Source organism: Camarhynchus parvulus, chromosome 2 (assembly GCF_901933205.1).
Source record: "Camarhynchus parvulus chromosome 2, STF_HiC, whole genome shotgun sequence".
Classification (NCBI taxonomy): Eukaryota; Metazoa; Chordata; class Aves; order Passeriformes; family Thraupidae; genus Camarhynchus; species Camarhynchus parvulus.
The window spans coordinates 85830518-85846627 of NC_044572.1; the positions used below are offsets into that span (position 1 = coordinate 85830518).

General features: G+C 38.0%; 1 protein-coding gene across 1 annotated transcript in view; it reads right to left on the bottom strand.

Annotated features, from left to right (window-relative positions):
- Positions 1 to 7862: 7862 nt before the first annotated feature.
- Positions 7863 to 16110, bottom strand: part of GALNT1 (polypeptide N-acetylgalactosaminyltransferase 1) — an 86664-nt gene continuing 78416 nt past the window's right edge. Inside the window, 4 exon segments of the mRNA XM_030963588.1 lie at positions 7863 to 9502; positions 11832 to 11966; positions 12782 to 12880; positions 13857 to 13996. Of these exon segments, the coding sequence (XP_030819448.1) occupies positions 9356 to 9502; positions 11832 to 11966; positions 12782 to 12880; positions 13857 to 13996 (521 nt within the window). The 3' untranslated portion in view covers positions 7863 to 9355.

Sequence of the window (16110 nt, forward strand, 5' to 3'; positions counted from 1 at the left end):
TCACTTCATTAGCCTTTTGCAACAGCTTAGCTTTCAATAAGCTTCATGCTCTGAATAATCAAGACAGAAGTCAAAGCTCACTTCATCAGTTTAAAAACAACATACAAAAGTTTGCATACAGTGAGATTACCTCTAACTGGGTTTCTTCAAGCTGCAGTTTGCATCTTGGTTGCACATATACCACAATTCTTTATTTCTAGTATCCATGGTGGGAAAAGTAACTCTTCCTCCTCTCATATTCAAGATACAATTGTGCCTAGCACCATCTAAGTTCTTTTCTTAGCCACAAATTGTAATTATTCTCATGGAATGGGAAAGGAGAGAGGAAAATGAGCAAAGACATGTGGATTAATTCCACTTGTGGGTTTTAAACTGCTCTATTTTCAAAGTAAATAGGTATGGAACCACCTACAGTGCTAACGTGAAGTGCCCAGCACATTGATAGCTGCTTGCCAGGAATCACTTCTCACCAACACCTCACTGACATGTCAGCCCTAGGTGACATCACCTGCTTCAGAAGGGGCAGGAAGAACACAGTAAAAACCCAGTGGTCACACAACTTCAGTGAAGAAGTGGAGGACACTGAGGTGGCTAGTTTTGGCAGCTGATACTACAGACAACATTAGGTGGATTAATGAAACTAAAGAGCTTCATACCATTACCTAAAGCAAAACTGTCTATGGTAATACTTTAAAATAAGGCTTTTGTGGTATGGGGTTTAATGAAAAAAAAACAGGTACCTTCATGTAACAATTAAAGTGGATGGGCCTCAGATGACTACAGGAAGGAATCTTTGATGAACTACCTCACTGCATGTCTCAAAAAAAAGCTCAGGTGAAGGTTGGTGCAGGGCAGAGGAGTTGTTATCTCTGAGTGCTTTTACCTTCTCTGTGCTTCTGGTAGAATTTATCCTTTTGACATCTCCAGACAAGTTCCATCAGAGGATGCTTAAGACTCATGTAACTTCCTTATGGAGATGTAATATCATGGAATGTTAACACATCAAAGTGTGACTATATACAAAAAACCCAAAACCCACAAAACAAAACTAACACTCCTTACATTAATGATGTCTCTAAAGCAGGACAAACCACAGCCTTCTCCAGTTCCTACTGCTCTAAACAGCAATATTAAGGACTGTTAGAGCACCCCACTAAAAATTCATAAATACCTATAGGTGGCACAATTGTTTCTGCTGTTGAGAGAGTATTTTGCAGGGCAGAAGAGATGTTTGATCCTGAGAGTTGTCTCACATCCATGCCTGGGATAAAGCACTGGAGAACTCTTTGGCACAGTGCTCCACAGTTCTCCAAAAAGAGGCCTGAGAGAAGGAACAACAGCACTGAACAGTTTTGGGAAAGTGATAAAGGCATTCCCACTATCATCAGACTCCCCATCAAACCACATTGCCATCATTACTGTGGCTCTAGTTCTGTCATCTCTTTGAAAAATGAAGGAGCCTTGTACATCAGTCTTTCCAGTCCTACAGCCAGGATTACATCTAATGGATGTCTTTTTTAATTTCCCATGCCTCACTGACAGGATGAGAACAATTATTGTGTCTTGTTGATGTCCAAGTCAAACACTCAATTAACAGGCAGACTCAAATAACCCCATGTCTGGAAGAAAGTCCATTACATATTCCTCTTATATTTCCCACACAAGATACTGAGACTTGAACCAGAATATTCAGAGTATGCAGTAAATGAGTCAGAAGCAAATCTGAGGCTCAGAGCACCAAGACAGCAATGGTCAACTGCTTCTACACCAAAACACAAGGGCTCCCTGTGTTGTGGATATTACACCAGCTGGTTAAGTTGTGCTGTCAGCTGCACCCTGCCAAAGGCACTGCCTGTTTGCCATGCAGAATAATCTGACCTGTCCATGATGTCCACATTGCACAGTGGTAGCACCACACTGGCAGAGGCAGAGAGGTGCTCTCAAGTAGGTGGCTTCCAAAACCAACCACAGAGCAGACCAGGTGTGCTGAACTGAACTGGGAGCTCTAAAGTGCCAATCCCTGAGCATTATTGAAGAGTCATCTCCAGTTACTGGCCTGGCAAAGGCAAAAAAACTCTTCTATGAGTTTTTTTGCCCCTAGCTGACCAAGTGCTGAGGGCTGAGGGTGGGAATCTTGGGAAACCAAAGAAAACAATTTAACAATGTCAGTGATCATTTAAGATCACTCCAGATCTATTTTTCACAAATCTGACTTCAGGAGCCAACAGGGTTAATGGATTATACTTAAATGGTTTCTAAAGCCTGCAGAAGGCTGGAAGATCCAATTGGATTGAAGTGTCCAGGAACAAAGCATATCTTAAGAGACTGATCTCTACCCATTCTACCACTCTACCCAGGAGACCCAGCCCTGGCAAGTCCATAGCCAGAAAAAAACCCAGACCATATGGATCTGGTTTCTACAAAAGCCATGACTCAGAAGATGTAATTCCCTCCAAGTTACATTCCAGCACTGTTGCACAGGATTGAAATGCATTTTTGTCAAGGCAAAAGTACAAGGCAGAATAGTGGAAATGGCACATGATGCCTTGTGGCAGCCCAGAGCTGTGGAAAGGAATGAGAACCATGAAGTGTTTCCTCATACCAGGGACCTGACTGAGCGGGGTTGAGGTGGCACTGACCAATTTCTGTACCAAACAAGACAGGCAGGGCTAAGCATGTCTACAACATTTAACAAAGTCGTACAACAGCCTCTTGATGGAAGTTGGGTGTACCTGCCCCTGCTGCCAGGTTCAACTTCAGTTCTAATTGAAGTAGTTTAATGTGCTTTGTCTGAACTACTTCACATAAATACACACATACGCACAATCGGTAATTGAATAATTCTCTGTTTTCATGAATAATTCACATTCAAGATCACAAAAAACCAGGCCAGATCAGAATAACGATTGGCTTTGACTACAAAGGGTAATTCTGAGAGCTACTACATTCAAGCATGACCTAAGTATGGGTAATACAGTCGGTTCCTGTGGTTTTCAGCATCTGGGAATGTGAGAGAGGATTTTGGGGTTTGAGATTTGTTTCCAGTTCATTCACCATGTAAGTACAGCCACATTTAAATGGGAACTATATGTGAAACTTGATCTCACTGCCTCAAGCATACATTTCTTTCATCATTTCACACAGGGAGAGGTTCTTTACTCTGGGTAATGGAAATGACACTCCCACTCCCAGCACCTCCCTGACTCAAAAGAGTACAGGAGAAAGCACAAGCGAAGGGTCATTGCTGTTCAACAAGCCATCACTTACAGTATCACAGCAATCATCTGCAGCTGTGATATCCCAAGACTCTGGAACACTTACCACCAGAACTGGTCATTTAAGCTGTGTCTATCTAACCGGCCTAGACTGAAAACGTTATTTTGCTAATCTGGTTAGCTACCTGAAAACATTTTCAGACCAAAAAGATCCACTAGAGACTCAGATACCCCAATTAATCAATTCACGAACATCAAAACCAGGAGAGAAAACAGCAGCTAGAAAATTCTTCCTGTTTTTACTGAACTTGAAACCAGGTTTTTGTTCTGAAACAATCCAGATCTCCTCATTGGGCAGCCAAGACAACTGCAAAACTTACTCTCAAGTTCTTTGGTCTGAATATTTCCAATGCTGAAGTCGCCACAGCAATAAAGGCTGGGCTTCTTTCCCACTTCCTGTGGACTGGACATGGACCCAACAGTTTTTCTTGGATCACTTCACAAGATAGGTGCCTCTCTTTTCCGAAGTTAAGCTTGTATGAAATACATATTTCTAGAATTTAGAGGAAGTAGTGGTGAAGTCTCTTGAAACACTGGTTTAACCTCTGTTCTATTGCAAGTTCACTCTCAGTATATGAACTACACACAGCCAATTGGTTATAGTCCCAGGGGCAGGAGAATGACAGAGCAGACAGTATCTGCAAAGTAAAGATTTATTATTGACTTTGAAATGCACAGTGAAAGGCACAGAAAAGCTCTAGAAAAGGAAGTTTTGACTAGGTACTGGTGGGGAGGTGGGGGAATTCTTCACCACAAGAGGTGTCAGACACAGACAGGTTGGCCAGAAGGTTGTATCCTTTAAGACACAGAGGAGCTGACTGGGTGAGGTCCTGAGCAATTTGATCTAACTTTGAAGTCACCCCTGCTTTTGCAAAGGTTTAGACCAGGTGACCTGCCAAGGTCTGTTCCAACCCAAGAGAACAGCAAAAGTGGGAATGTTCAAAATGTGTGACTGAATCAGTATCATTACATACTGAGGAAGAAATCCCAAGTTATATAAGACAGCAAAATAACCAACCCTAGATGACTAAACAGCATACATAGAAAGAAAGCAAAAATCTATAAATTTGACTTAATGCAAAATTGAACAAGGAATTACTTCTGTAGTCCTGTATAATAAGATGAATATTCAGAAGACTAAAATGCCTCTGAGGATCACTTCCTGAAAACATTTACTTAATGCACTATTGGAATGCCTAACGAATAACACAGAAATAATGCACATCTCCAAGGCAATATATATATATGTACTCATCACTATCCTAAAAACCACAATCCAACCTTTGAAAATAAAAAAAAAAGGAGACTCGGAGAAAGGGGATGAAAATGAGACAGGACTTAACAAGAGGTAGAGGCCAAAAAGCTTTTCTAAAGAGTACAACAATGAAAAACATCAGTTATCAGAACTCCTAATGACATAAGATGCATTTAAAACTGAAGGAAATTCTGTCTTAGTATTTACTCCATGGGCAAGGAAACCAGTCATGATTGTTTCAGAGGCAGGTTACTGTCTATGCCCTGAACCAGTGCTATGACAATTACTTGGTTTGTTGTCAGAAGGAGCAGTTTGCTTTCATCTCAGAATTCAATTCTGATATGGAGCAGCATCACAAACCTGAATGGCCTGGCAAGGTAAGGGTCAGCTTACACTGCATGAAATGCAAGCAAAATGCTACAAAAACATCCTCCAAGATTCATAAAGAAAATAAATGAACAATGTAGTGTATTAGTTTTCATCTCAATGTCATAATTTCTAGTCTTTAGATAACCTATTAGTTATGTGTCGGTTTTGTTTTCTGCTTTAGAAACTTACTATATAACTACTTACTTATATAAGTACTATTTTGTTCAAAATACCAAACACCATGCTCATCACCTTCACATACCATAACTATGCCTAGCTGAACAATTCTCAATCATCAGTGGTTAGAGTAAGATGCAAACCTGAGAACTATTTACTTTAAAATGACTGTAAGAAATGCTATAATAGAACTGAGAGCAAACAGCACTCTGACACTGTGCAAGTTTTAAACTTTGCACATTCCTCTCTTACCCTAAATCTCTACTGTTTACAATTTAGTTCAAATCAGATACAAGGCTCCTAAAGCTACCAAAATTTATTCTGTAGCACTTGTTTTCCCAGATTCCTTCATTTGAAAGCATGAAGGAACAGTTAACGTAGTGAAGGAAAGCTTTGAGTTACTATTTCTTAGTTAATCTTCTGAAGCATATTTGCATCTCCTTACTTACCTTGAAGGGGAAAAATAGCAGAATAAATCTGCCAGTGTTCTGCTCATCTCTCTGAATGCGCTACATTACTTGAACAAACACAAGAAAGAATTAGAAAGTATCATCCTAATTTTGTTTCTAACTTGTAACACAGATTCTCTCTTTTGCTTACAGTAATACCTCAGATGAGAACTATTGCTGTGATAAAATGAAGAGCAACTGCCAAGCCCCTTTGAATGGAACTATCATAAAAATAACACTATTAAAATACAACTTAATACTGATAAAACAAACTGACAGTTTGAGACAACAGTAATAGTCATATGTACACACAGATAACTTTTTTGACTTTCAGTATCTGAAGAGACTCAAGATGACCTAATCAGACCTGGCACAGTGTAGTTATCTAAAGTTTGTATCATAATGTGTAATTTACTTCAACTCAGTTAAAAGGCACTGGTATTTCTCAATAAATGTCTTCAGACCAGCAAATGAAAAGAGATGGAGAACAGAACACTGCCTTTAGAGCATGCATAGGAAATTTATGCTAAATACACTGAGCACAGAACAGACAAAGGTCAATAAGAGAGCTTACCAATTCTCTTCAAAATATAGCTGATTTTTTTTCACTACCATGCAACTATTTGCTGTCAAGGTTAAATAAGACAGCAGTGGGGTTTTTTTCCCCTCCTACATCTGATCTGAACAGCAATAAATGCTGAGGAACTAAAGTGAGATTTCTACTGGAAACTATTAATAAATCTCATAATACGGGTGTGTAACACAATAAGGAAAAGGCAATGCTTTGGGTTTTTTTCAGAACAGGTTAAATAAAAATACATACAGAGGTTCTTAAAATTCTATCTGAAGACTCAAGTACAAGAGGACAGACTAGATGGAAAGGAATTAAGTATGTCAGTAACTGATAGAGCCAACTAATGTTCCTACTCAAAGCTGGTGTATGGAAGCACTATGCCTGTAAGTGGGGGACCACTGCTGGGTGACTACAGCTGAGCAGAGTTCTAAGGAAGATCACTTTTCAGCAGCTCTGGGAGCTCTGGTGACATGAGCTTCTGTGGTAAGAGAGGCTCTAGGATAACTCTGTGTGTTCTATGGCTATGCTTGAGAAGTGCTTAATATGACAGAACATTTGAAATGCCCACTGGTGCAGGGATTTTTTGCAGAAGTCCTGTGCTGCCCACCAACACAGCACAGCTGCTGGGCACATGCCATGGAGACATGGACAGGCTAAGCACAGCCCACTGCCCCTAAGTAGCCCCAGCTACCCACTATGGGACTGGCTGAGCTGAGGGGTTTGGAGCCAAACCCTCAGGGCTGCAGCCACTCTTGGGACTGCTGCTTCCCCTCCCCATACTTAGCAGGGAAGAACTGGCAATGTATAGGCTGGAAATCTGACTGCTCCTTCAGCTTGCTGGCAACTTGATACATGCATTTCAAGTTGTGCAATTATTTGTACTGCAGTTCTATGTGACCAACATGTAAAATGACTTGTTGAACTAAGAAGGGTAGAATCACAGTAACACTGAGGCCTGCCTACAAGTTTAGTTACCTCCCAAGGCATGGTACTTCAGTTTTGTTAACAGGATATCACAACAGGGATCATAAAAGTGGAAAATACAAAGTGAAAATTTTTGCGTGTTCAGTGATGTGCTGTGTGCATATAAAATCTGAAACAAATTAAGAAATTTTTAACATGTACAGGACTTTTGTACTGCATTTCTGATGCTCCTGCTTCTCACTCCATGAAAGCTTACCCAACTCTGATTTAGAGCTTCTTTGCTGGAAATGTTTTTAAAAGAATGTTTTGTGTTGGGGAAATTGTTTCTGAAGTAAAAGATACCACATTCTTAGGCACCACCACACACACATGCCCTAAAAATTGCTAGTTTGCTAAGATTAAAAAAAAAAAAGGTTGGCACTGTCACCCACCTTGTCCTCTTCATTGACCATAAGAAAGGAATAAATCTTCCACATAACCATTAAGATGAACTTTTTCCTTTTTTTTTTAAGTCATCTTGGAATACTTCAATATATTTCTCATAAATTACTTTCATAAATCCACTTCAATCTCATAAGATTTGCAGGGCTATCCAGACAAAGGGGTCAATAAAAGATAGTTAGATATTTGGATGTTTTATCTAATATGAAACCCACATTGTCTCATCCTATGTATTTTTAAAGTAGCAATGTAATAGTACAACTTTTTAACCTTTCCCCTGTATTCTGTACGAAAACTCTTGTGTACTGCTGCAGAAATAATGGAGATAACACTGACAACAGCAACTTGGGATAGTAAATCTAAAATGGCCTTAACAGCCAAATATAATTTCACACAACTTTTGCATGAGTCTAGGTTTAATTTGATTTACAGGACAGTTGGCCAAACAATGACATTTATCAAAAAATATCCTCTCCATTACGCAAATCTCATTTTTCTTTCCAAAAGAAAATTCAATGTATACTCTGAGCAGTCAGTGGCTCATTTTCAAGATCAGCCCACACAGATTTTTCTTAACAAAACAAAGCAATCCAGTTAAAAAATGCAGACCAATGTAATGACATAGTCATATTGCTTTTGGCTATGTTAACTTTAAAAACCATGCCAATTTCACTATTTTTCTTTAGGTTTTATTAGAAAAAAGCAGCAGATCAACATTACAATTCAGAGTCTAATCTAAATATGCACTTGACAATGAAGCACATCTGAATATGAAGTGAAAAAGGATTCCAGAAAATCTTCAGTTTTGCCAATCTTCTACCCAAATCATATATCTTTTCTTCTGGCTTTCTGATGACTGAAATCAAACAAGGAACAAAAGATTTATTGCTATGAAAACAAAACTGCAGTACAGTAGTAGAAGTCTTGGGCGCTAAAGCATACTGAAGTTAACTTAATCTCAAAGTGTACTTAAATCTTTTGTTTGGCCATGAAAGTCCATAAGCTGACTGACCCAAGTATAAATTGAAATGGCAGGTCTGGGAAAAAAAAGAGTTAGACAGCATGTTAACCTCCAGTTTTCAGACAGTAATAAAAAGATACAATTGCAACAGCCAAGAAATTAAAATTAAAAGGAAAGTGAATCTGACATTCAAGAGCTCAATTTATTCTTATGCTCATTTTGTTTGCGCCCAAAATAATTTTAGACTCACCAGGACAAAAAAAAGTATTTATGGACTATCACACAATTGAAAAAGAGAAACAATTGCCTTTTGACTTGGTTATTTTCCCCCACTGAGGTATAAAATCTACATATAAATTTGATACTTCACTATAACAAATTGTACTTTTCATAGTTCTGATTTAGTTTCATTAAACCCTGTTCACTTTTTGCTTTTAAACCACAGAATTCTTATGCCATGATACTGAATCTGGTTTGCAGCTCTCTCTTTCATTTATTTGTGGATCTATATTTAGTAGTCTGGTTACCACTGCTAACCAGGAAAAAAAGAATTCTTGAAACTTTCTTCATTACAACAGCACTTTCAGCAGATGTTACTGATGTGCAAGCAAACTAAAACGATATGTAGCTCTTCAGAGAGACTATTTCATTGATTATGTTTCCACTGTCCAAATGTTCTCTAAATTATTTGCTGGAAGAAACTCTTTCGATCTTGTAAACATCAGTGGGCACAGTTTCACTGCTATGTGTGGTAGTTTCACATCCTTATACAGGAAGGCTGGTTCACAGATACTGAGAAGCTGCAGGAGTTCTAACAGCTGAGGAGCTGTGGATTCTGCCGAGCAGAAGTTTCTCCTGTTGCTACTTAACAGCGTAGCCAAAGTATCAGCCGAGGTAGCCCAGTCAATCCTTGCTCTTCTCCTGAACCTCTCAGAATATTTCTGGAAGGGTGACGTTGCGGAGCAGCCACTGCTGGGAGCGGCTGCCGGTGCAGTCTCTGATGCTGGGTACCTGGCTGTCCTCTTCCGTGGCTTTGTCCAGGCACTGGTTACTGTTCACATGCAACAGGGTTAATTTCTTGAAGAGAAAATAAAAAGAAATTAGCTTTATAAAAGTCACCAGACATAAGGTAACCAAAAAATTTCTAGTTGGCATCAAAACTTTTCCATAGGCAAGTAAAACCTAGACAAGACCCCGTGGTTACTGACTACAGAGCAGATCCCTATGCTAAAAACACTTCAATATGCTATATGACATTGTAGACACTAAAAGCAGTGCTTTATGAAAACCAAAACAGTCTTAACTTGTAAATTATGTTCTTTGTCAAGCAACATCCACCATTCTTTAAAGACAGGGCTACAGATATTTGAAGAGTTAGAAATTACAGGTTGGTAAGATATACAACTTCAGTTATTAGTTATAATAGTAGCTTTTATCAGATCAGAATGAACACATTGAATATCTTTTCAAAAGTACTTTTTTTTTCCTCAGCTGGGGACACAATACTGACCTTCACTATGTTCTTTCAGCACTTTTTGGGCTCTTTTTTAGAAGTATGTTCTTTAATGAAAAGTACGAGCAACTTCACATAAGCGTATATCTTTTGCAATACCTACTAATCCCCCTTATGCAATCTTTGGTAAACCACTCCATCTACACCTCAGCACTATCCTCATGGAGAAGAGATCCTCAGAAGCTGCATTTCCTGCCACTGTTCTACAGATACTCCTCAGTGCACCAACTTGCCTACACTACCACAGGCATTACTACCTGTATTTCTTCTCTCATTCAGCAGCTCAGCCAGGACACTAGAATGATTGAAAAGTCGTGGCCTTACGTGCACACTCAGCTAAGGGTAATTAAAAAAATCAAATTCAAAAACCTGAGCACATCAATCTCCTGCACTCATAGGGGTGCTGAAGAATGAAGGAGGGAGTTGAACAGAGGAAGAAAGAAAAAAAAACCACAGAAAAAAAATCACTAGCTATGTGGGCAGGAGTTCTTTTTAAGTGCCCTATAACTTTTTTTGTGCTTTATTAGCCAGCTTTCAGTTATGCTCTGAAGATTATGCCTGGATTTTCTACTGACAAAATAAAGAGAATAAACAAATATAACCAAATTTATGGCTGAGGATCAACATAGGAGAACTCTGTGACAATCACTGCAAGACAGATTATTGTGTTTAAGTGTCTAAAGATGCATTTTTATTATCACTGATAAGGTAGAAACCTAATGAAAAGCACTTGCTCTTTGGTAAATCACTGTAGGTGGTAATATTATTTATATTATCTGCTTAAATCAGGCAAACTAACTACATTAAAACCAAGACTGAATGGTTCCCAAGATTAACTTAATCCTGCAAGCCTTCAACTTTCTTCAGTGTCCTATCAACAATTGCCAGCAATGTGCAGAAATCCTAGCAGAGATCCATTGTCTTCCACATTAACTGCCATCCTAATCACAAAATCATCATTCTCACATATTTGCTCTTGGTCTAAAAGGATGCAGGCTTTGTTAATACCTCAGCTACTGAAGTCTACAGCAAGTGTATTTAGTCAGAAATAACCCCCACCTTGCTTTTTAATTAGTGAAATGATTTTTAGTAGCTAAATATCTGAAAGTTCTTTTTAAAAATAGTCACTGCAAATATTGGCAAGATTCTTCATCCACAAATTGTCTCAGAACTGTCTTTTGGAATAACTAATATTAAATTAACAATATGAGAGCTACTTTTTTCCTAACTATCCATCAAGTCAGAGCATTACTCAATCACAAAATCATTTCTAGAGCTGGCAAATCAAATTAATGATGAATTGATCACTGGAAAATGATTTCTAGATCTGGCAGTTCCATATGAACTTCAAAGTAAATTTGAACTTTATGTAGAAGAAAGAACATGATTTAAGTAAAGGTGTTTTAAGCATCTATACCTTAGACATAACATGATTAGAAACGTAAAATCACCTTTACCGGTTTCCAATGCTCATTTTTTACTTGGAAATGCATTTCCTTTTAACTTTGTGCAAGACAAAATACTGAGTGCTAAATTTGTCACCACATCATTACTCTTACCTTTTATTGCTCCAATAGATACCTGCAATACTTCTCCATTTTTGATCTGATTGTTACACAACACTACACTATCAGATAATATTTCTCCACAGCGTCGCAAAGCATTTGCAAAATGTTCTTCCAAAAGCTCCTTCAAACTCACCAGGTAATTAAATTAACACAGATGTCCACTGTGTGACTACATAGTGAATTAGTAACAGAGGAACCACAATCCTGACTTTGTTTCTGATTTTGTCTGTCCAATAGTGGTCCACACTGGAATATGTCGCTCTGCAGGCTCATGTAAAAGCCAAAGTTGGCTCATTTTACAGTCAAAAGTCCTTAGAAGACTTACCACTGGATCATATTCCCAAAGCTGATTTCCTTTTAGATGGTGGCACTTGAGCATCGTGACTGGGCCGTTAAGTTTGGATACATCTAAACACAAATCATCTGTTCGAATTTCTTTGTTGGCAGTATATGAGAAAACCTAGAGAGAGAATGAATGAGAGGAATTGAAAAAGAACTGCTTCAACCAAAAGATTCCCGGAGTGAGGGGAAAGGGTAACATTTGTGCATTACTTCATTTATTCCCACTATTTTTTTAATTTGCTTTCTGTTCCCTTTATTATAGTGAGGCATGGAAAGATTTTTAAAAATTTTGGGGGGAACAGATATAAACACAATCACAAGCTGTTCAGTCAAAACAGACTTTTTTTGAATTGAAGAATGCTTGCTGTGAAGGAACAGGAGAATCCCCAAACAGAGGTAATCTCTGTTTATGTGAAAACAATTAATCAGAATCATTAAGAAAGTAGAACAAAAAACCAGATGAAACATAAATCCCACAACTGACACACAGAAAAAGATATATTAAAAATATATTTCAGGCACAGGCATGTTTGCTTTTGTTTTTTTTTAAAGTAACAATGCCAATCAGGAATTCTAACCAGAATGCATTTCCAAAGAACCTACAGGTGGGGAAGTCTAGCTCATAGCAGTCTTTTCCTCCCATGATTTTGTTTTTGACTTTAAAGTTGATCTAAAATGTATTGCAATCAGGCCTGAAAAACATACAAGCAGAAATCAACACCAAATCTTCTCATGCATTTCCTCTTACAGGTATTTTCTTCATGAGGTTTTCCTTAGTATATTTTGAATATAACTATTTATAGATAACTATTAAGATAACTATTTCATCAAAAATAACTATTTTTGATGAAAACATCCAAGAATTGTCACAATAAGCAGTAGTGTCTCAAATAACTCAATACATTAAGAAAATTCCTTTTTAAAAATTGTCACCTGATTGCCACCCATTCCATGGCAGTTAAAAATTCCAACTTTCTCATTTTCTTTTCTTGCCATGTTATCCAGACATTGATTTGTCTCCACATTTCTTATCTAGGAGGGAAAAAAGAGCACATCACCAAAGGCTGATATTTTTAGAAGATAACTAGGTCCTTATCAAACCACAGTGGGCACCAGTTCTCTCCATGCACCAGAGGTTATGTGAAATAAATGACCCATATTAGCAATGAGGCATCACTGTCCAAACTCTCAAGCAAATGTTCAAGCTATCAGGTTACAGAACCATGATTGTTTCTTTGCTTTCTTCGGGGGATCCTTCCACTTTGGAGGCACTTTTTGCTCAAAGATTCAGCTACAACAGAATGGACACAATCGAGTCTGCAGCCCAAAACCTTCAAAAGTATCAATCCCTATATCACTATATAGTAAGCAGGCATGAATATCAAGTCTCTTGATAGTCATGAAGAAGCACACTCTGCTAAAAATGTTTCTTTTAAAATCAACAGTACCAAATAACTCTACAGAAAACTTGATATTTAGTTCAACATGACTTGTAGAGGAGAGGGTGCCTACTTATTTAGGACAGCATCATCTGTTAAAATGGTTAAAGAAAAAAGAGAAATGCTCAGCAAGGCTTAGGATCACAAGAATTTGCTGGTCGCTGGTGAGGGTTCTGGGGGAAAAGTTCAGAACAGCTTTTAGGCAAAGACCTTGCTTGACCTAGTATAGCTTTCAAGCAAAACTTCACTTGTACTCTATACAGAGAACGTTATACAGAAAGTTACGCACAACTACATTTCTGAAGGAATATTTCTAAACCCATTTATATGACATTTTGTAATGTAGTAGAAAAAAAAGGAAAAAATTCAAATTACAGTACTGCATACCAAAGTTCAGTTGTCTGCCCCACTGAGAAGCCAGATTTGTCACTCTACGTGGAACAGAAACACAGGTGCAAGATACTTGAACTTTGCTGGAGACAACTTGCATGCACTACTCAGTTCAAAACACAAGTTACTGCACAATGTACTTTACATAGGGAAGATGAATATGAAAGATGAAATCTTACCTCTCCCAGAGAAAAGTAATGGCGTGGGATTTGGGAATCAGGATAAACATTCTCCAGGTACCAGGAGAAAGGCTTGCACTGGAGCTTGCGCCTGAGGCCAAGTCGTGATGATATGTCCCCATAATCAACTTTAGTAACTCCTGAAAAAAACCAAGTTGTATTCAATGTCTGCCAATAAATACCATTTAACAATAAGAAAATCTATCAGTATAATTTACTACTTCCATGAAAGACTTTCTCTTTAAAAAGTCATCTCTATTCAAAGGGAGTTTTGCTTAATATAGCATTATGAACATGTCTGTCGAGACCCATGACTTATTTTTCCACAACAGCTGGAATCACTCCATCTGGGCTGTGCATGACAATTTCTTACCTGTGGTTTGTGGAACAATTTGAGTGTAGTTGCTAACTAAGTTAATAGAGGAGCAAGGCTGAAACCTTTTTAGTAACTAATGCCATTCTATCCCCAGTGGTAACTGGAGTGCGTTATCTATGCAGCATAACACAGCAGTCTCCTTCTGTGGAGCAAGCAGAATTCCAATTTAATTTATTTCTGTAAGCCAGGTACCACCTGCTGGACTCTTCATCATCTATCTAACTGCATAAGGAAGCAGGCAGAAAGCAGCCTTCAAACACAGCACTAAACCTTAAATAATTCAGCATTTGTTCAATATAACCGCAACATTTGCAGGAAGTATGCTCACCATTATGACTATTATCATTTTTTTGTGGTAGTTCGCTTGCCTTTTTATTCCTTTGCTCCTCATTTATCAAAGTGCTCCTTCTTCCTGTACCTTCCCACTCCTTTATGGTTGCTTTAATTCCCTCTGAAAATTAATTTGTGCAAGTCCCATCCACAGAAGGGTTGAGGATAGTGTGCATGAAGAGTAGATATTTTTGCTTCACCCAAATGCAGCACTTTTGTAATTAATATTCCAATAATAATAATAATCGTAATAATAATAATAATTAGTAGGATAATTTCTACTTTTCAAGTATTATGTCTTTTTTTTTTTGTTTCCCACACCATGCTCCATATCACACAGGTCAAATGCAGTACACTACCAAAAAACCCAAAGCAAAAAAATAGAATAAAAATTGGCCCCAGCAATTTAAATTCCTCTAACAGACTACAAATATGGCTCAGCTGGCCACCACACTACAGACCTCCAGCTGCACACATTTTTCAGAAATCTCGCCACCTGGAGGACTGCGAGTTACCTTGAAAATTCTTGACCTTGGAAAGAGTTTGAGACATTTCTAAGCTGGCATACTGTGTGTTAAATGGACTTGCCAGCAGATGGTGTCTTTCTACTCAATTGAGACAGATAATTGGATCAAACTTTAGCTAACTGTCTGTAAATGCCAATGAAAAACATAATATTTCAGAAAGAAAAAAATGTTAGCCAGGTTTTTAGAATTTTTTTTTTTAATGAAAGACTTTATTTTAATAAATATATTGGAAAGCTATACTGGTAAGAGAATGAAAGCAAAGGAAATCTTGTTTGTATAGAATCCCAGAAAACTTCTGTCTGGGCTTTCAAGTCATAGAAGAAATCCCAGAACCGAAAAATACAAGACAAATTTTAAAAAACCAAAAAAACAAAAAACCAAGCCACAGAATGCTGCTCTATCTTCATGACAGCAAATATTTGCTCTACAAGAAAGCAATACTCTCTCAAAAGCTAATTCAGGAACAGAAAGGTTCCAACCACAGCTAAGAACCGGATTCTTCGTTTTTCAGTGATAAAAAAGCAGCTGATGGATGAAAGAGTTATCATGCCCTCTCACAACAACTTTACAAACAACATCCAACAACACTCAAAACGTACTCAGGTTGCTACACTGACCTCCCAAAACCAGCACTGTTAAGGCTTTGTCACATCACTGGCAATAAGAATTAAAGTCACATCTATAAATAATTAAATGTAAAGTGAGACTTAATAGCATACAAGCAAGCTGTTTCTTAAAGTAGTTTTAAATGTCACCACACAACAAAAAGTGTCAGCTGATTTTTCTCTTACATTGTATTCCATTAAACCATTTTTATTCAGAAAGGTTTTCAAAAAAATCCTCTCTGAAGTCAGATGTGCACCAAACCATACACAAAGACTACAATTAGCAGCAGGTTAGCAGATGGACTGAAGAGCAGAACAGTTAGAGTTGCCCTTGGGGTGTCCTCCAGTAAGGCTGAATTATTCTGTTTCCAAGATTTTTGGTACCTTATCAATAGTACGCTAGGCCACCTTAAGTA